Raw genomic sequence first — 20300 nt, forward strand, 5'->3', positions numbered from 1 at the left:
TGTTCCTGTTCCTGTGCTATTCAAGGGATGATCTTAACCCCAAGCAGATGCAGAATGACGAATATTCATTTATCGCGCCGAGGCGAGTTGAGGCTGTACGTGATGATCCACCACAAAAGTTGTCTAGAGTTTGACTGACACGTTTTTCTTTACAACCCAGATCGAGCTCGTGTAAGATGCATTGACTGCGAGTGATTTAACGTACTGACACCTTTTCGGTCAGGCCGGCTCGAGTAGTGACAGACAGCGATGAGGAATGAGTTATGATAGGGCGGAAGAGGCAGTTGTGAAGGGATAATACGGGCTGCACGTGGGGCCAAGGCGCAGTATGTGGCATGAGGCGCAGGGAGAAGGCGAATCGCTCAGAAACGCCTTGTGTTGAACTTTTCAATGTCACATTCCAAGGCTTTTTTCTAGTCGGTACAAATATATCAACCAATTTATCTTTGGAAATCCTCGGTTCGTTTGTTCAAAGCTTACTCTTCACATCTTACTATGACATCTATAGAAAGCTGTTGCCTTGGCCAGATAACCAGACCTGTCCAGGTATTGGATCTTGGCCCAAATGCCGAGAATTCACCCTTGAACTCGTGCCAAAAATACGAGTTCCTCACGGCCGAGGATCTTGCCAATTTTTTCCAAAACACCGAAACTCTCACATATTCGTGTCGTCTGATGTTAGTGTCTTGCAGCTTGGCACAATCCACCTCTAACAAAAGATCCATAGATCAATATGCCAGGAAAACTCCTGGCAACCACTGCAGATAACCAAGCCGATGCTTGACAGTATTGTGCATAAGCATAGTATTCATTCGGCATTTTGGCAGCTTCCTTTATCCTTCTTTGACCGCAGCGAATCCAGTCTTGACTTGGAAGAAGCCTTCTGTGTGCCATATACCGAGTCTCATAGTGGATCATGCATAGGTACTTGTGATCGCATCCACATTTTTCACCAAATGAGGTCTCTAACAATTTCCCCAAAAACAGAGACATCCTACACAATACGATATCCAGAGTACAAGCCGAAGAACAAAGTCTGGACACTTCGCCAAACAGGGCTCTATCATAGATACGATTATGCTACATCGCAAAGCACATTCGTACTAATCAATCCAACTCCCAAATCAAAAGTATTTCGCAAGGCAGAGGAGCTATTACATGACAATGGCTCAGGGATCGCCACCAATCCTTTCTGGCTTCACTCGGTCTTGTTCTCAACGTACCTGCCGGCATGGAGAGGGCGAATTCTCGAACTTGAACGTCAGTTTCTACCTCTCGCCAAGACGACATATGCGACATTCATTGACGAGCCTTTGAGCCTGAAGTACAATAACCTCAATGTGTTGACAAAGCTGGAAGGTGACTTCCTTCAGATGCCAACTATACTCGCCGCCTCCATAGATGTTCTTGATGAGCTCAGCGCACTTATCGGCTCAGCGAACACAATACCAAGTGCCCAATCCGAGCTGGAGGATCTGAAAAACCAACGCCGACGATGCATCACCTATTCGCGAGCCTCCGTGCACCTACAGCAACGAGTCCAATCAGTTGCTCGGCTGTTGGCTGACACACTGCTCCTTCGTGATCAAGTTGTCACGAGTGAGCAGAATGAGCAGATCTTTCAGCTGAATAAGTCAGCAGTGTTTATCACTAGGTTATCGTTGCTATACCTGCCACCGTCTTTCATAGGGGTAAGTAATATCTATAAAATAAGAAAGGAGAACTCGAGAACTCGTCCCCGCTAACATTACGACAGACAGTTTTTGGCATGAATTTCTTCTCGATGGATCAAGAAAACAAAACCATTATAGGCACTTCTATGATCTGGATATTTTTCGCCGTCTCGGCCGGGCTGACCTCTCTTACATTTCTCATCTACTATTTGATGGGGCATCATGGTAGCATCGCAATCCCTAGACTCACGGAAAGATTACCTACGACCCCACAGAAAAATTTGCATGCTATGATGCGAAGGGTTACAGGAGGAAGCAAATGTGACACAGAGCTGCAGGACTTTCAAGCTTGATAGCATTCTGTTTTGTTCTCTTTTCACAAACAGAAGCTCTGTCAACATTGTCTGGCTTAAAGAATTCGGAACCTATATAGAGCGCGTCGGTTGTCATTCGTCAGGGCGGCGATGAGAATGAATTTCTCGTCCCCTTGGAAGGACAACCTTTCGGTAAATTCATCGTCATCTGAGAGACCTGGGAGCTCGGCCAGTTCTTTAATCAATGTCTCCTTTCTCCTAGGTGTAGGCATTGTCATTTCCAACAAGAGCATCTTATGGTTAGCGGCTTTTTTGCCAACTGCAAATAGTCGTTTGTCGTCCCAGCCCATCATCAATTTCAGTACTCGATAAGTATGGATATCCGCTGCCACTGAGGGGATCGGGCCCACTGGATCGAGGCTCCTGATATGAAGCGTGTCTTCGCGAGTGACAACTGCGCAGACATCACTGACCTTGTTAAAGGGTGCCAAGGTCGTAAATATCCCTACCGTAGTATTAATATCGAAACCCTTTCATCCACGGTTAGTCATTGTATACTGCGGTGTTGCCGCAACTCTTCATGATAGCCACCTACTTGCAGTTCAACTGTCAGAGGATCTATCCGCTTTGACTCAAGAGAGATATGAAAAATCGGAATTTTGTGATCCCAGTCACGAGATGTGAGGTGCGGTCGAAAGATGATCCATATATCTTCGTTAGTTGCAAAGAATAGCTTTATAGCATCTGCTGCAGGCCAGTCTAGTTCGCATTGGCGCTGACAGCTCTCCACAGATGTGACTGGAGCACGGTATAGCGTCCCGGGCTTATTTTCGTCATCTGGATCGCGCAAGATAAAAACAATTGATTTGCTGTCGGGTGAGATGGCGAGCTGTTTTATTTCTGGGAGAAATCGCAAGGTCCGACGATGTGGATATCGAAGGCTTTCGCCGACCGAGGGCCCTCTTTGGAAGTCAAAAATGTAACACTATACTTGGAGGTGAGAAACTGTGCTTCTATCGAATGAATGAATAGAGACTCGGGATCGCCCACCTCGAAGTTTGCTCCCGATGTAGATGCCACCAGGTATCTGTCCGTAATGCTGACAGACTTCCAAATACAATCCGATATCGTGAATACTGCTGCTGACTTTGCCACTGGGGTTGGCTCGTCCGCATCTGCCAACGGTAGCGTATTGGATGTGTAGATCGTTATCTTGAAGTCGGTCCAAAAAGCAACAATGTGCCCGTCTGGGGAGATTTCACATCCTTTAAAAGGCTCATTGTCGTCCAGATACATTTTCTCAACTCTGCTCTCCGGGCGACAGCTCGTCGCCCTATATCCAACAGCAGTCGATATCCGGTCACGCGTTGATGTAATCCAAGTCTGGTTTCTTGCCACACTCTTCCTTTCCATCAGTGGTTGCTCCAGATTTTTATACCGCATGTATGTTGCTCGGATCATGTCTTCCATTACCGACACAGTGCATCTCTTCGATTGATCTTTGAGGACATCGTTCTCAAGATGCTCCAGGATAAGTCGCACCGCGGTTCCTTCATTCGGATTTCGCGTTCTTGCTTTGACTATCAAAGCGTCGTGGAATTTTTTGACCGCGGGATTGACTTGATAAGGTTTGAATCCCCCGTCCCGAACAAAGAAGCGATCGAAGCCTTCTGATTTGCGATACTCTACTCTTTTATCCGAATAATTTGTCACCCCATCAGCACCACTTTCCAGATATGCGAACAAGACGCTGATAACACAGCCAAGAGACCACACATCACTGCTTGCTTTCATGTCCCGATTCGCAGAGATGGATTCTGGCGCAAGATAAGTTGAATAATCTCGGCGATTCATGGTTCCAGACGGATCTTCCGGCTGTTCACGTCGCACAAAAGAGTCGTTGAAGTTATCCTCTCTCTCGCTACGCCCACCTGACTGCTCTACTCTCAGTCTTTTCACACGAGACATGCCAAAGTCACTGATCTTCCAAACATAATGAACCTTTCCAGCTACCTCCTCCGAGAATACCAGAATATTCTTGGGCTTCAGGTCCATGTGGTAGCAAACAAGCCTCTCGCCTTCTGTTGTTTTTATACCGTTATGGAGAAAGTTAAGCCCGTTGGCAAGACCCTGGGCGGCAAAAATAATTGCTGCCTTGTCAGGCCACTGTGGTGTGTATTGCATCATATATGCCCATAGATCACACATGGCGAGCGGCATAAACAGACTGTACGTTGTTGGGCCGACCGCGAAACTTCCGTAGCTTTCCACAACATTTTTGCAAGACCAGACAGCTGATAGGATTTTCTGCATAACAAGAGCTTCTTCATCTTGTTTTCCTCGCGGTGATCGCTTCGCAGTAATGTAGTCCTTCCGTGCAATTTCTATGGGCTCGTCGTTGGCACAGTTCATTGTTGTATCGAAGAAGTGACCTTTCGCAATTTTTACCTTATATACCGCACCGAAAGATCCTTCGCTGAGAAATGTTTCTTCGAGATAAGGAAGACGCTGTCTTTCTGGATTTTCAATGCGAGTTTCTTGCCGCTTGTAAATCACCATAGGGCAAAAACATGCCTGATGCTCAAGGAATTTGTCCGGCGTAACTGGGTCTAGAAACAGAGCAGCCAGAACTTCACGCGAGACTGGCAGCTTGTAGGTATTGATTGGCCAGGCATCCTGAGCAACAAGCTCGGTGGTGAAGGTTCGCGCGGCGTGAATGCTGCAAGTTATGAAGATCAGAGTAGCCAAAAAGTCGTACAGATCCCTTTCAGCAACTCTCCGTATTAAAATATCGTTGCTGAGTTCCTTAAACGTCAAATCATCCTCGGAGACGCTGAGACTGCTGAAAAAACGTCCTAGAAGGTCGTCATTCAGCACTTCTTTGGCAGTTCCTCTGACGGCGAAGCGGCGTCCGTCTTCCGGTTTTCCTTGTAACTTGTCCGTGATTTTTTGGTATATTTCTTCACAAAGTGCTGAGTATGTGTTGGATTCCATGGCTGAGTCAATTTCAGCCTGCGATGGGAAGGTGAGCAAGTGTTCAACAGCCTTGCTTTCGTATACGATAACGCGCCTTTAGCGCGATGATCGATCGGATCATGTGGAAATCATCTGACTTTCGCTGACTTAGTTTATCCGCAGTAAATTTTGCTTTTTCTTCTCCTTTTTTTCTTCTTCGCCTACCTTATATCAGGAGGCATATAAAGGATGTAGCAGGTTCATTTAGGTATCACCAAATGAAAATTACCTGAGCCATGACTTTGGGGAACTAACCTTGGAAATCTGCACGGACCTACCCCGTATCGGCTCCCGCTTTACTCCCCCTCTCATGCCGAAACGATACTGTGGCCCGTGGGATATTGTCAGCAGGCCTTGCTGGTGGGAGTGAGCTTTCTGTCCTCATTGTTTCTGCGATTCAGTTGGCTCGCATCCCTTGACCAGCATCAACAGCGCAAGCCTGGCATGGTCTAGAATGATCATCGACCAGATCTTGGGTGAAAATAGCCGAACTTTGACGGGGAGTCTGCCAAGGGGAACTCAATGGGGCCGGCTGTTTCTACGGCCGAGAGTAAGCAACTGCCATGGGAAAGCGATGGCGAAGTAAAAACCAGGAGAAAGTCGTATTGGGGAAGAGATGTTGTGGCAAGCCAATAACATTTGAAGCTAACAAGTCACGACCTGAACGGCGAAAAGGCATTCTAAACCACAGGTAATAAGATACAACAAAATAACAAAACATTGAAGCTAGTAGTGAAACCCAACTTCCGGAGAGAACATTAAAGTCACCAAACATGACTTCTTTCAAAATAATACGCTATAAAGTTTGGGGTATCAAATCAGGCCACCGCTTCCCTTGCTTTCACGATCTCGGTTTAGCCTCTCTGCAAAGTCGCCACTGCCAATGCGTACGCCTCGTCCTTCGCTTTGCATTGAGATGTTCCACGAACGGCCTCCTTATCCCAGCCATGGGCGCATCCCTCCATTCGGCGACTCAAAGAGTTCTTTCCCTCGATGCCATCAATCTTCTCTGACAAAGTTTCTGCCTCTGTCGCGAATGAACACTGGGAGGCAGTGATAAACAAAACATTGTTCGGGAAGTTGTGCGGATCAGCAAATGCAGGAGAAATGCGGGGATCATAAGGATCAACGGCCCCTGGGTTCAGTAGTTTGTGACACGTGTGAGAGAACTTTGGAAAAATCGTGTTCATGATCCAGTTAGATTGGTCGAGCAACGGCTTTTCAGGAGTTGGCAGAGCCATGTCAGTCGGTCCGTAAATGGAGACCACTGTGTTGAAAATGCTCTTCTGCTCCTCGCCACCAAAAAGCTTAGATGATGATGCCACTGCGAGCGCGATGTTGGCTCCAGCGCTAAACCCTGAAAGCGAGATGCAAGAGGCATCGAAGCGATCGGGCTGCGACAGCACCCATTTCACAACGTCCTCGGCGTCATTGAAGGCGGCCGGGAAGATGTTCTCGGGAGCAAGTCGGTACTGCACATCGATTACAGTGTAGTCGGTCTTATCTGCGATGAAACGGCAGTATTCGTCATCGTTGCCAAAGGTGCGTAAAACAAATCCACTGCCACAGAAGTTGATCAGGACGGGAGTTGCTTTCTCTCCAGCTACTCCGTAGACGTTGGTTTTGATAGTTCGGCCATCATCGCGAGACGGAACGAATACTGTGTCATCTGGTTTGGGATGAATGTGAAGTCTGGGTCGAACAAGGGCGCGGAGAAATGTGGCAACAGTTTTATGGTAGACGTATTGCGCTCCCATGACTATGGTGACGTATTAAAAACACGAACAGCGCGCATCAAAAATTGGTGGTTTTCTAGTTGCCCCCACAGCTGAATCGAATGTATGATTTTATTGCGCAAGTTTTTTCTTTTGAGACTCTGGGGTTCTGGGGTGAAAGTGAGACAGGAATTTATTCATTTTCAATCCAGGTTTTCGTCGCATGTCGATCGTCCTAAACGCGGCTACGTCATGGAGATGGGAGATTACCAAAACTACTAGTACATTTTCTTTATACGCCAGGATAGATCCACATAACAATACGCAGCTCTGGAGCCAATTGATCTTGAAATATTTACAGGGTATATTTTGCTACATGTACATAGGCTAAGAAGTGCCTGCACATAGCTCAGAGGCATCAAAGTACTACGTGCTGCACGTCTAAAAGCTCAATTGAAGATTGATTGGTTTTTGTCGGACACATGTGTAAAAATGTTTATTGTACTGTGTAGATTTTGCAACAAGAGGTCAAATGTCATGGACGCGAATGTGATATTATTAAAGAAAAATAGTGGTGGAAGAAGAAGGATACTCAATAAAGCCAATTACGCGTAGAAAGCACCTCTGACGATCCCAAGGTCTGTATTTGCCAATTTATTCAGGCTTCTTCATTTCGAACAAGCCAAGTGCAAAAGCATCAGCCGTTGGAGTTCAGTGGACTTCTGAAGCCCCATACACTGACCAGATAATTTAGGCTGGGGTTTCAGGAGGCCAAAAATTATGCCCAACTTGGCTAAGATCTTCACTGCAGGTTGACGTACATAGATTGTACCAAAAGAATTCTATATAAGTTGACCACCGAATAGAGGTCAAGTAGAAAAATATGCATGGCTAAAACTTTGAATCGACCTAGATGTGCACGGAAAAGTAAAGCCCTGAAGCTTGGTCTAAATTGTGTATATCAAATTGACGAACTAACTGTATGTTTCAAATTTATCTTTCTCCTCCTCACAAATCTGATGTCCAACACTCAGTCTTGGTAAAAAACCTTCGAATCTTCCTATAGAGAGTTAGTCTGCAATGGCGTTAGTAGTTGGCTCGATATCAAATCCAATAAAAAGTGAGAGCCCCGAGTCATAGTCATTCTCTTTTGCATGAAATGTCACGATCCGAGCGATTCTTCGTGTCCCGCGTTCAAATCCATTCAAGACCAGAAATCCCACAATTCTTCCAATGCGAGTCCCTAACAAAGCCTGGTATTCCGGAGTGCCATATTCCCATGTGTGGGACGTCGACTCAGCAGTTTCATCCTCATATTCAATCCAGGTTAGCCCATTTCCCTTGTAAATCTGATCGCGGCAAAGCTTTTTGGTCGACTCTTCCTCAATAGAGCAGACACAGACATGTTCAAGACTTGGAAGGGACCATTTGTGTTCATAGGCGATTCTTGTGAGGTCAGAGATCTGCGGGATATCTTGTCCTGTTCCCTTTGGCTTTCGTTCAATAATCTCGATAAAAATAACTCCTGGTGCAATACAACCGATCCACTGGCAAGCGGTCATTATTTGGCCTTTTACCTTTCCACGTTTGCTTATGTTCAGGCTCTGGCATGTTTGAGCTTTCTGGTATGACAGATCACGGGGCACAACGTTACCTTGGAATTTCACTGGTACGTCTTGTTCTCCTTGTTCAATTTTCCACCCATTATCAATAAGGTCCTGATAGTTGGTCTTCAGTTCAGTAGTAGAATTTAGCAATGTTTTGCTAGCGCCACTGATGCATTCCTGCATTTCCTTACCTCGGTCTTGCCACTTACCGTACTTTGAATCTGGGTTGTGCTGATTATGAGACATTTGAATGTTGAAGCCTCTACCGGAACTTGATGTTATCGATGTTTATTTGGATGGAGGCTGGTCGCCTTAATGTTGAGATGATCTTGGAACCGAATGTCATCTTGAAGTCGTTCTGGGGACTTTATTTATGTATGGATGTCGTCTGGGCATTTACGAGGGTCATAGAAATCTGGACAAAGGTTCATTCAGATGGTCCACTGGTGAGACTTGGGATGAATGATCATTGTGATAGGTTTCGAATACTCAGCATTCAACATTCAAAGATTTTTATTTAGGTAAGAACAAAGGACTCGATATATCTCTAGTTATTTCCGGTAAGTATTTAGGCAAGAACAATGGGCTTGTTACCAAGATTAGAACAGACAATGCTGGCATTATGGAAAATTTCGAACAAAGCAATCTGGTAGTAACAATGAACTAAAACTTCCAGATATGCATTGGGGTTTTTATTTATGGAACCCTCGACATAGGATTCAAAGCACTAATTGCCGAAGTTAGTGATATGGTATGCATTGTCTCCTAGTTCTTTTTATGGAAGACATATGTATATCAACAAAGGCATTGATTGCGACATTTATTCAATGTTATGACTTTCCGAGGTTTTAATGCTGAAGACGTCAAATGCAAGGCATTGCTTGCTGTCAAAGTTACCAATGCTCAGGTACTGCTGCCGAGAAAGATTCCGAGATATGGGAGTCGTTTTCAATGATGCCAAAATGATCGGTGGATGCAGCAATCCTGGAGTCCAGTCAAGAACAGAAAATTTAGAAGCCATGAATTACTACTTGCTACGCATATGACACTCAATGCATGCTCCAACAATTGAAGTCCAATTATCCAAGTGTTGGAAATTATTTACCTTGCAAAGAGCCATCGTTCAGCATAGACTGACAGCCAACTGATATGTGTTGGTAGTATTACCCGAGATGGGTGGTTCAATGTTGCGATCTATCGTCTCTGATTTTTTACTAATTCGACAAGATGACAATGAAAAACTGGCCATGGAGAAGCATTCCATGAGATAAGAGTCTTTAGCGTCCCCCTATCACCATTCGCGGTTAGAGCATGCGTGATTTCTAATCTCAAGCCACGAAGCTTACCGGCAATGCCATTCTTCCCGCAGGAACGATCTCATGACCATCTCAACTTTCCGAGCCGTCATTTCCTAGACGGGATAAATTGCAAATTACACCCTCACGGAAGTTATTCAAGCCGAAAATATGGTGGAAAGAAATTGGATACTCCACTTTTTTTCGTTTTCACATCACAGCTGCTGTAGCCTGTAGCCTGTAGCCTGTGACTCGAGGTTGCCTTGCCTGTTTATGGAGGTGGGAACTCCCGCCCAGACAATAAGTTGACAAGATTGGGGAACTTTAAGCATGTTTAAATTCACTCAATATGTCAATCTCTGCCGGATGTGAGTTAACACTTGAGCGTTTCAGCATGTCAAGCTTCAGCCTAAGAATTCAGTGTAAATGAGGGCGTACCTGCATTAGGCTAGCGTCGCTGCCTGCACGCCTGATTACGATAGCCACGGGACAGAAAATAAATTAGTTCGTTTTTCACATATCTCCAACATGTTTTTTTACTGGGTGATCAAGAAAAAGAAATCATGCTGTCAACACGAGTTTAGCGACGTGACTTGTAGATGTTAGGCTAGTCCTACTGCATGTCACCCCTTGACTCGTGTTGGGCACCAGTCGCACCACTGGAGATTGTTTCCAGAGAGGATCGGAGAGGCCGATCTCCAATGATATTATGATCCACGGCATCTGTTTTCGTGATTCATTTTTTTTTTTTTCTTTTTCTTCCTTCTTTTCTTGCCGCTTGCTCTATTTTTTGATTTGTACAGGGCTGTCGGTGGGCGTTGTACCATTCCAATTATTTTCCAAGGACTCGGTAATGATATCCTCTTTCAGAAATGAAGCCACAGGGATATAACTCACCCCTAGTCGGTTATTCAACCAAGTTCGGACTATATACTCTTTGTAGTGATGATCCGACCCTGAAATTAAAGATTTATCGATTATAGAAACGTTGCGACAGCAACAAGCTACGGCGGCTCTTCGGAATCTATACCGATGTACGTGGGCAGATCAACAGTTTCGTTTCAGACTGAGAAAACGTTGAGCAAACTTTTCTGTAAGGGATGATCCGTGGGGCGATCACTGCTGCATTGATCGACGCCCTGTGAACTAATATTGATCAACGAACGTCGTATCCCTTGAAAGGATTCGACTCTTCCAAGGTTGGGACTCCTTTACCTATGATAGGTAGAAAACTGAGCAAATGAAATAAAATCCTTTAACTAGAAAATAATACAAAACCGGGGGCCAAAATTTGGCCTTTGAAGCCCATTGTTTTTTTTCTGTTTTCTTTGCTTTTTCACGCCTTGGAGAAATAGCGCACGTCTTTATGGCTCCCGCCGGGGCACGGTGGCGGACCCGAAAATCCGGGTCAATGTAGCACAAAGCACCCAAGTATCGACCAAGCATCCAACGTCAGCGCGGTGCGATCACCAGTTCCTCTCATGTGAGTGGATTTGATCGTCTTGCTCTAGTGTTTAGGGGGTAAGGCTATACGGGTAAAATGAGAGGGGATCGACACTGGGCGCAGTTAGTAAATACTAAAGACCCTCGGGGAGATAAGGTTGCCCGCGCTTGGACCAAGCGTGCCTTGCATTCGTAACGTCGTCTAACATAGCAAAAAAGAATGCGTGTTTTCACCCCTTACAGCGTGGAACGCGTGGTAGGAGCAACTTAATTATCTGAAACACATCCCATATGGCCGTGGCTTTGCTATGTGTAAAAGTTCTCCGTAGTTGTCCGGTTTCATATACTTCGGCAGTGCATTCGGGGCCGACGATCAAAGTTTACAGGGAAGCGGCCCGCTAGCCTAAACGAGATTGGGGGCCTTTTGTTTCCCTATGCTCGTTTCTTTTCTCTTCGCAAACCACAATCTGGCTTGTTGCTCGCTCTCATCTCGGGAGATAGACTTGGGAAAGCCGAACAAAGCTGTTCAGCCTGTCGGTTGTCTCCACTTGATTTTTTTCCTCAAAAACTCGTAAATTATGTGCCCGGGACCCCGGTCCTGGGCCTTGAGCTATTCTTAAACAAGTAAACGCATGCACCAAGGAGTTCAGCCGGACGCCACTTAGTGGCTAGCCACCCCTCCCCATCTTTTGTTGCTTTCAAGATTTTGAAATGTTGACTCGTCGTACTCAGGTTACGCAAAAAAACCACATCATAATCCAATCCACGTGCTACCCCTTTTCTCGGAGATAGGACCCTTGGTTCATGTTCTGAAACAAGACTTCGCGTGGTGCGATCTCCACATGCGCTTTTCCTAGCTTGGCATTCCTAGCATTCCAGCAGTTGGTATTATGGCTGTGCAAGACAACTCAAATGATTCGTAAGGCTATGAGTACGAAGAAGACGCGGCTGGTATGGATTTACGGTTTTGATCATCTCCGGAGACCGTTCAATGTTGTTCCACGTATAATACGTATCCTGGCAAGGGATCACCCGCTATCACGATTCACGACAAAGGAGAATGATAGAGGCATAACTCCACGCTCGGCCGGGAGAATGTAATCCAATCCTAATGCGGCGTTTAGACTCACTTTGCACTCCATAACGCCTATAGGGTAGATTAGTCGTCAAATTTCTCTAATCTACTCAAGTCTAATGCATGATCTCCATGTGACCGCATACGGTCGTCCCACGACATGGTGCAAATCTGCGAAAATATGAATAAATCCGAATATCAAATAGAACAGCATCAAATTTTAAAATAAAAATAAAACGTATAGATTAAAAATAAAAACAGAGTTTACAAGGGTGAACCACGCGAGAATCATTACGGAACGCGCGCATTTACCGCCAACCCTGCAGCGAGACTGAGAGCATCGGGAGCATCTAGACTTTTCGCTCTAAGATCCATGACGTTTCCCCAACCCTTGAGACCCTTGTTCGATTGGCGATCGCCGTTGAGTCTGCGTATACCGAAAAAAAAAAAAAAAGAATTAGGAGAAAAAAAAATATTTACCCCTTCCCTCATTCCACGCAGTTTTTACCCCATCTAGTTTAATCCCTCGCTGAAACATGTGGTTAGCCATGTGCCGATTGTCTTCTTGCATCAAAGGGAGTACTAGTAAATCTAGAATATGCCCTTGAATCCATGATCCACAATCAAAAAAAAAGAAGGGCCCGCTCGCACCCCCACTCCTGCATCCAACACCTCTGTGTACCTGCCTTTTGGCCCCATTGTTATGCAGAGCCCGGTCCAATCGTATTCGCATCGTCGCCTGTTTCGATGGATTCGCGGAATCGCGGGTATGTACTTCCCACGCTATTTTTACTTTGGGCCTAGTGTCCGCATCGAGCTGGAATTTGGCCCATACGAGAAAAGAAAGCACTCGTTCATGCGGACAACCCCGGTCGCCTCGACCTGACGGCGGAATGGTGTCACAGGGGGGGTCATGGTCTGTGGGGCCTGTCGTGGGATTTCGGTGCGAGATGATGATCCTTTCATCATTCCTTTCTTTGCTTAGCTTGCTTTACTTTTCCCTTTTGGCTTTTTTCTTTTCTTTTTCTGCTTTTTTTTCTCGGGTCCATGTGGATACCACGATGCGAGGTCCTGGGGAGCTCGCGTGTGTCGAGCATGCCTGGGGGGAGAGCATAGCCTCATCGTAGGGCTTGTCTTGAGTATAAAGGGTCAGAGTCCTGCTCTTCAAAATGTTGTCAGCATTCAACAGTACTTCAATCACCATCATCATCATCACCACCTGGCACCATCAAAGACATTCCAAAGTCTCAATATCTATACCTAACTCTGCATCTTTGACCAACAAGATTTTGAATCACTCAACATTCGTATCTTCATATTCTTCAATCAGCACGAAAGGAAACTCGCAACCATGTCTCGCCCAGAAACCAGCACTTCGACCTCTACTACGTATGCACCTCCCTGACTAGTTTCAAGTTGATCACGATAAAACTAACATGCTCGGATTTCTAGCGCTCAGAATGGCACCAGTGGCACTGCCCCTCTTACCCAAGCCAATGTCAATCAAGTTCCACGCGCAAGCCGCAGCAGTGTTGAGCGATTTGCCAGAGCTCCAGCTTCCGAGGGCCCCTACTTTATTGGAGCTGTTTCTGCGGACCGAGCTTCCCATCTCGCCCTCGCAAACCAAGGCAACGCCAAGTAGGGAATGAATAGGAAGAGGAAGGACGGAAAGGAAGAGGGAACATGCTTGATATACCATGTTTGTAAATTGTGCCATTTGTCTATGTATGTACCTGTTTATCTATCGTACGCGGTAGAAATGTTTAAACGTTTGAACTGTCTAAGAAACGATTGTGCCAAACCAGCCAGCTTAAATCACCTTCAAGATGTATGAGGCTACTTCCTCGTATTTGGTACTGGGGAACTCATGACCAGCCTCGTAGAACTTGAACACAGCATTTCCACCAAGGGCAGCAGTGGCGTCTGTAACCAGCTCATCCTTGACAATAACGGCATCGGTGTTACCGCACAAGATATGAACCTTATCGCTCGGGAGGCCCTTGGGTCCCTGGTTTTCAGATGGATCACTATTTTGAGCACTCAGGTACTCCCCAAGACGTGCCCAGTTACTCCATTGGTACTTGCGGAAGATGGGGCCATAACGCATGGTGGACATGAATGCATGAACGAAACCCTGGTGGTGATCAACCTGCCACACAATAGAAGCTGGGACGTTAAGGTGGGGATATTCCCGCGACAGCACCTGAGCGTCAGCGGCGACTTCAGTAGGAGCCTCTTGATTCAACGCATCCGACACATCAATCTTTCCATCCTTGGGTTTTGAGACCAGCGGGCCTGCTCTAAGACGCTTCCTGACAAAATAGCCAAGTATATTCTCTGGAATAATGCCGCCGGAGTACAAAAGCTTGGCCTGGGAGCTAACATGGGAGTCGTGCATCATGCCAGCTGGGGCCAAGAGTACCAAGGAAGATATAAGGTGGGGGAAGTATGAGGCAAATGCGGCAGAAATTCCACCACCAAGTGAGTAACCGACGAGACAGAATTTACCGGAGTCGGCACCAGTCCATGAGACCGGAGATGAGGCTAAGGCAAGCAAGATCTGTGTGGTGAAAAGCCGATTATCATGAGGGAGATCGGCGGGAGAATCGGAGTATCCTCGACCGAAACTGCGTTTTGAAATGTAAGTGTTTGTTTATCCTGCTGGGCGAAATAAAGGTGCTGAATAATTCGGAAGACATACAGATCAAACAGCATCACACGGCAACCACGGTCAGCCAGCGCATGGGCCACCCCACCGAGCGCGATAGACGGAGTGGTGATACCATGCACCATCAACACCTTCGGACCATCTTCACGGCCCCATTCATATACTCGGAGCGATCCATATGGGCTCTCAACGTCGCGTGCACCGGGAAGGTTATCGATGGGGAGGGGGAGTTTGCGGTTCTCCTCGTCCGATAGGCCTCGCAGGAGGGTCGCGCGTGGGGAAGGAAGGACACCACCACGCTGCTCTTCACGGCTAAAAAGCGACCGCAGTAATAGTCCCAGTGTAAAGGAAGCGCCAGTCACTGCTAGCAAGGGAAGTTGGGTTCGCTGGTTGGTCCAGGAGTCGGAGATGAAATCCACGGTTTGGTTGTACAGGGCCGCCATGGTTACTTGCGGGTAACCCGGGAAGAGCCGACTGGTGAGTAATGTTATCGGTTTATAGCGAAATATAGTACGGACGAGTGGGTGATTTTGGTGATGCGGTACAGGGAGATGAGTGAATCAGTGATGAAAGAGGGAGCTGGAAGCCCGCGATGGGGCCGAGGCCCATGTGGTCGATAAGGATCAGATAAGAGGTCCACTTGTTCAGGCTCCAAGGTTCACCGTAGATCATCACTGAGCAGCCTGAGCTATATAACAAGTGAACTACAATAGTACCGCAAGTTTAACCTATATTGCCTGTTACAAATCATTTGGCCCCCAGTCCAAGTACCCCTCACCTGGCAGGCCGCAGGCTGTAACTCAGGTCTGAAAATTCCTCCATCATAATTCATCAAACAGTCCTCTCCATTCCATTTTCCCAGCGCTTCAAAATAGTTATGGATCCTCCTTTTCCATCATTGACATCATTCTGGCACAACGCGCCATACGCGGCTATATCTCCGGAACGGCCTGAGTTGAGCGCCTCCGGAAAGACCGTGATTATTACCGGTGCAGTATGCGGCTTTTCCAGAAAACACGAGACTTGGGCCTTTGGGCAGGCAATGTCTCTTTTTTATTCTTCTTCCCGCATTATTAAATTAACTTTCTTTGGGTTAGGGAAGTGGGATTGGCCAAGCGACGGCATTAGCCTTTGACCGTGCCGGTGCTTCGAAGATCGTGCTGATTGGGCGCAAAGAAGAGACGCTCAAAGCTACACAGAAGCAACTCAGTTGCAATAGCTCTGTTCACCCCGCTAGTGTCACTGACGAAGCAGCTCTGAAGGAAGTCGCGGCTAGTATAGGCGCGTGGGATATTATGATTTTGGCAGCGGGCTATATCTCGCCTAAGGCTCGTATGCAGGAAGCATCTGTGGACGAGTGGTGGCAGAACTTTGAGGTCTGTTTTCGCAACTCGGATTATCTTTTAAGTTGCAGTAGTGCTGGCTCCGTTCATACTAATGCCAATGTCGACATAGACCAACGTCAAGGGAACCATGATTGCTGCAAATGTTTTTCTTCCCACTGCCAACACAACACGCTCCGCCATTGTTGCATTGAGTGCAGCCGTGTTTTTGCCAACTCAAATCTTGGTCGGTCTCTCGGGATATATCAGCTCCAAGCTCACCCTTATCAAGGTGATGGAATTCTTGGCTGCCGAGAACCCAAACGTCTTTGCCACAGTACTTCATCCAGGAATGGTAGAGACGGATATTTTTCGGGTCTCAGGAGCAGATCCCAGTAAACTTCCCATGGATTCAGGTACGCTGACAACCCAAAGATCAGATATCTAACACTACTAACACCGATGTGCTTAGTTGACCTCCCAGCTGAATTCACGGTGTGGCTCACGAGTCCCGAGGCCGCATTTCTGAATGGACGTTATGTGGTGGCGAACTGGGATGTAAACGAACTCAAGGCTCAGGCCGAGCGCATTCAATCTGGATCGCTTCTGACCAGCGTTGTTGATGGCTGGCCCTTTTCCTCTAAATGATTCATCGAGTCGGGAGATGCTGAGAGCTGTAAATAAGCTTGGACTGTAAATGTGGACATCTGACCTTGTATTGATGGACCTGTAAAATATTCAATCTTGGCTACTAGTATGATTAGCACCTTCGAATAAAATTTAGTGGTGATTCTCAAGTTAGTCTTTTCAAGGTTGTGAATGGGGGGGGGGGGAAACATGGACAGCTGTTTGGGTGTCATAGTCTTGTGTACTAGCCATTGAGATCTTCTTACTTGGACACCAATTCTCTTGCGGTGGGCTTCCGGAATCAGAGATTCCTTGTCAAAACACCGCCGCGATGCAGAACCTGCTTTTCTTCTTCACCCATCCCACCAACCCTCCCTCTCATTTCAATTCCCTTTTATTTCAACTCAACTCAACCTACGCAATGTTCTCTCTAACGCTGATTCTCGATCTGTACAGAAGATTTCAGGGGATGGCCGATGTGTCATCCAGGCTGGACTCCATGCAAGAGGCACTTGATCTACGACAAGCGTGGTATGAATTTATCTTGCAAGAAATTGGAACTCGAATCCCCTCAGAGAAACAAAAACTTGCACGTCAGACCGTCTTGTCTGAAATCAGGATCAACGAGGAAATGAGGAACCGGGCTGCCAATATGCGTGAAACTTTGAACACTATGGACATGACTATGCGGGCGAACGCTCTGCGAGACTTGCGGAATGAATACATAAGTGCTTGGCTAGACGAGGCATTGTATGTCTTGTGTAAGTGAGCCAAGTTTCCATCTAATGAAATCTTACGAAAAACTGATGTTTTCTGGTTAGTCCCGGACGAGTGACAACTTGCACGTGCGGCGTGGTAAGTTGGAAATCATTTCGGTTAATTTGGATTAATCTCATAGTGTCTACCTAGGTGCATTGAAGGTTTTATTGTCCAAATGCCGAAAACAATAGCCTTGCCACCGGATGAGGAAATGATACCCCGCGTTTTGTGGAGACCCCGGATTTGTTGCAGGGACGGGGGGGGGGGGATTGAGGGTAACGGAGTAACAAAAAGGTTCTCAGGGGTTTTCTGACTGTTTTTCATCATTGATTCTTGCCAATGACTTTTCCACTCTGTATTTGTCTTATGCCCATTATGTTTTAGCGGGTACCTCTTCGTCCAATTCCATCTCGTGGATTTGCTGATCTACCCTTGCACCCCCCGCCACCCCCCGGGACATCCTCGGCTTTTCCCTAGTACCCGTCTCCACTATTTTCTGTTTCTTTCCATGTAAATACCCGGGAAATGCTTGGCTTTTACCTACCGATCGTCACCTTCACACCGAGCCGATGAGGTCAGAAGGACTCGACGCGAGCTATTTAGCTCAGCTCCTTCCGCAGCTAATGATGGCCTACATAAGCTCAACAACGCGAATCGGACACGATGGCCTGGCTTTCTGCACTCTCCCTTCTGGCATTGGGCTCCGTGGCCTCTGCCAGCCAGGATGCATTCCAGAAAAAATGTGCTCAGTTCGCTGATAAGATCAACATACCCAATGTCCACGTTAATTTCGCCGAATATATTCAGGGAGGAACCAATCTTTCCTTGGCCGACAATCCATCCACCTGTGATGCATCGTACCAAGCAGTCGGTGTCGACCTTTGCAGAGTTGCAATGGCCGTGAACACGTCCAGCAGCAGTCAAATCACTCTCGAAGCTTGGTTCCCCCGCGAATACAAGGGTCGCTTCCTCAGCACTGGAAATGGAGGTCTTTCAGGCTGTAAGTAGCATTGAATCGTGGACTCAATCAGCCATTTTGACTAACACACTGTTAGGCATCCAATACTATGATCTCGCCTATACTGCCCAGATGGGTTTCGCCACGGTCGGAGCAAACAACGGACACAACGGCACCTCTGGAGAGCCCTTCTATCACCACCCAGAAGTTATTGAAGACTTTGCCTACCGATCTGTTCACACTGGAGTTGTGGTCGGCAAGAAACTGACCAAACTCTTCTATGATGAAGGTTTCGACAAGAGTTATTATATGGGTTGCTCGACGGGTGGCAGACAGGGATGGAAGTCGGTCCAGAAGTACCCTAATGACTTTGACGGTGTCGTTGCAGGCTCACCGGCTATCAACTTTGTCAACTTGATTTCCTGGAGCGCGCACTTCTACCCCATCACAGGGGATTCAACCTCCGATACATTCCTTACTGCTGCTGAATGGGGGATCGTCCATGACGAGATTATCCGCCAATGTGACACGATTGATGGAGCGAAAGACGACATCATCGAAGACCCAGATCTCTGCCTGCCAATCCTCGAGACTCTGATTTGTCCCAAAAATGCGACAAACACCACCAGCTGCCTTACAAGCACCCAGGTCAACACCGCAAACCAAGTACTTTCGCCTTTGTATGGAGAAAACGGCGAGCTGCTCTACCGACGAATGCAACCCGGGTCTGAGGAGTTAGCCGCAGAAATCATGTACAACGGTGAACCCTTTTCGTACAGTCTGGACTGGTTCAGATACGTCGTTTATAACAACCCATCTTGGAGTGGCAATTTCACCGTAAAAGATGCCGCAGCTGCGTTAGCTCAAAACCCATACAACATTCAGACCTGGGATGGTGATCTTTCTCCGTTCCAAAAGAGCGGTGGCAAGGTCCTTCATTACCATGGTATGATGGATGCGATCATCAGCTCCGAAGACTCGAAATGGTACTATTCCCATGTTTCTGAGGCCATGGGCCTCCCACCCTCCGAGTTGGACGAATTTTACCGCTTTTTCACTATCAGTGGCATGGGCCATTGTGGTACTGGAAATGGCGCGTATGGTATTGGTCAGGGTACCAGCACTTATGCTAGCAGTGACCCTGAGAGCAATGTGCTTATGGCCATGGTCAAGTGGGTTGAGGAAGGTGTTGCGCCCGAGACGGTTCGTGGAGCCAAGTTCGAGGATGGAGCTGGTACCCCTGTAGAATACTGGCGCAAGCACTGTCGCTGGCCTCGTCGCAATGTGTTCAAGGGACCTGGAAACTACACCGATGAGAACTCTTGGGAGTGTATTTAGATTCCCTCAAGGGATGACTTATGCCAGGAATGTGTAGATACGATCAATGCAATCTGTATAAGACTACTACTACTACTACTACTATGTACCCGTCACTAGCAGAGAATGAACCTCGGCAATCAACATTGAATATCGTTTCGTAGCCAGTGTAGACCATAATTCGAATAGCATGACCGTTTACCAATTCGAAATACAATGACGTCGGGAAAATGAATTCCTACTTACTAACTCCGATCGGCGCCCCAAACACCGAGTGCGGTGAGTCGCACTCATGCGGAGTGCAACAAATATGAGCTCTACTGTAGGTTGTATGCTTGCAGCTTATGAATCGAGTGCCCCCACCAAGAGGCCAGAGCCTTTTCATCGAAAGCAAAACGAATAAACCAAAACTCTCATAAAACCCAAAGTCTTACCCAATTCTGCAAAGAAACCATCTTCCTCAAGATCTCCAAAGTCAATTTCATCATCAAACATTAACCACTCTCCAAATT

At 46.8% G+C, this 20300-nt stretch overlaps 9 protein-coding genes across 9 annotated transcripts; 5 read left to right on the forward strand and 4 right to left on the reverse strand.

The window, feature by feature from the left end:
* Positions 1-776: 776 nt before the first annotated feature.
* On the forward strand, positions 777-2026 carry N7466_007704 (Mg2+ transporter protein CorA-like/Zinc transport protein ZntB; the record flags this gene model as incomplete). Its single annotated transcript, XM_057167093.1, has 2 exons — positions 777-1691; positions 1757-2026. 2 exons carry the CDS (start codon positions 777-779, stop codon positions 2024-2026), a joined length of 1185 nt encoding a protein of 394 aa, XP_057020134.1.
* Positions 2027-2082: 56 nt separating this feature from the next.
* N7466_007705 (protein kinase family protein) lies at positions 2083-4981 on the reverse strand (the record flags this gene model as incomplete). Its single annotated transcript, XM_057167094.1, has 3 exons — positions 2083-2517; positions 2583-2972; positions 3038-4981. 3 exons carry the CDS (start codon positions 4979-4981, stop codon positions 2083-2085), a joined length of 2769 nt encoding a protein of 922 aa, XP_057020135.1.
* Positions 4982-5856: 875 nt separating this feature from the next.
* Positions 5857-6759, reverse strand: N7466_007706 (uncharacterized protein; the record flags this gene model as incomplete). The annotated part of the gene is made up of 1 exon (XM_057167095.1): positions 5857-6759. One exon carries the CDS (start codon positions 6757-6759, stop codon positions 5857-5859), a length of 903 nt encoding a protein of 300 aa, XP_057020136.1.
* A 1028-nt stretch (positions 6760-7787) lies between these two features.
* N7466_007707 (uncharacterized protein) lies at positions 7788-8570 on the reverse strand (the record flags this gene model as incomplete). The annotated part of the gene is made up of 1 exon (XM_057167096.1): positions 7788-8570. One exon carries the CDS (start codon positions 8568-8570, stop codon positions 7788-7790), a length of 783 nt encoding a protein of 260 aa, XP_057020137.1.
* Positions 8571-13488: 4918 nt separating this feature from the next.
* Positions 13489-13779, forward strand: N7466_007708 (uncharacterized protein; the record flags this gene model as incomplete). Its single annotated transcript, XM_057167097.1, has 2 exons — positions 13489-13526; positions 13590-13779. 2 exons carry the CDS (start codon positions 13489-13491, stop codon positions 13777-13779), a joined length of 228 nt encoding a protein of 75 aa, XP_057020138.1.
* A 168-nt stretch (positions 13780-13947) lies between these two features.
* Positions 13948-15248, reverse strand: N7466_007709 (alpha/beta hydrolase; the record flags this gene model as incomplete). Its single annotated transcript, XM_057167098.1, has 2 exons — positions 13948-14764; positions 14839-15248. The coding sequence occupies 2 exons, from the start codon at positions 15246-15248 to the stop codon at positions 13948-13950; spliced, it is 1227 nt and encodes a 408-aa protein (XP_057020139.1).
* A 434-nt stretch (positions 15249-15682) lies between these two features.
* Positions 15683-16775, forward strand: N7466_007710 (SDR family NAD(P)-dependent oxidoreductase; the record flags this gene model as incomplete). The annotated part of the gene is made up of 4 exons (XM_057167099.1): positions 15683-15799; positions 15903-16181; positions 16261-16543; positions 16600-16775. The coding sequence occupies 4 exons, from the start codon at positions 15683-15685 to the stop codon at positions 16773-16775; spliced, it is 855 nt and encodes a 284-aa protein (XP_057020140.1).
* Positions 16776-17175: 400 nt separating this feature from the next.
* On the forward strand, positions 17176-17589 carry N7466_007711 (uncharacterized protein; the record flags this gene model as incomplete). The annotated part of the gene is made up of 2 exons (XM_057167100.1): positions 17176-17515; positions 17576-17589. The coding sequence occupies 2 exons, from the start codon at positions 17176-17178 to the stop codon at positions 17587-17589; spliced, it is 354 nt and encodes a 117-aa protein (XP_057020141.1).
* Positions 17590-18176: 587 nt separating this feature from the next.
* Positions 18177-19809, forward strand: faeB-2 (putative feruloyl esterase; the record flags this gene model as incomplete). The annotated part of the gene is made up of 2 exons (XM_057167101.1): positions 18177-18513; positions 18569-19809. 2 exons carry the CDS (start codon positions 18177-18179, stop codon positions 19807-19809), a joined length of 1578 nt encoding a protein of 525 aa, XP_057020142.1.
* Positions 19810-20300: the final 491 nt, after the last annotated feature.

This window comes from Penicillium verhagenii (assembly GCF_028828195.1).
Source record: "Penicillium verhagenii strain IBT 33310 chromosome Unknown utg000007l_segment0_segment0, whole genome shotgun sequence".
NCBI lineage: Eukaryota > Fungi > Ascomycota > Eurotiomycetes > Eurotiales > Aspergillaceae > Penicillium > Penicillium verhagenii.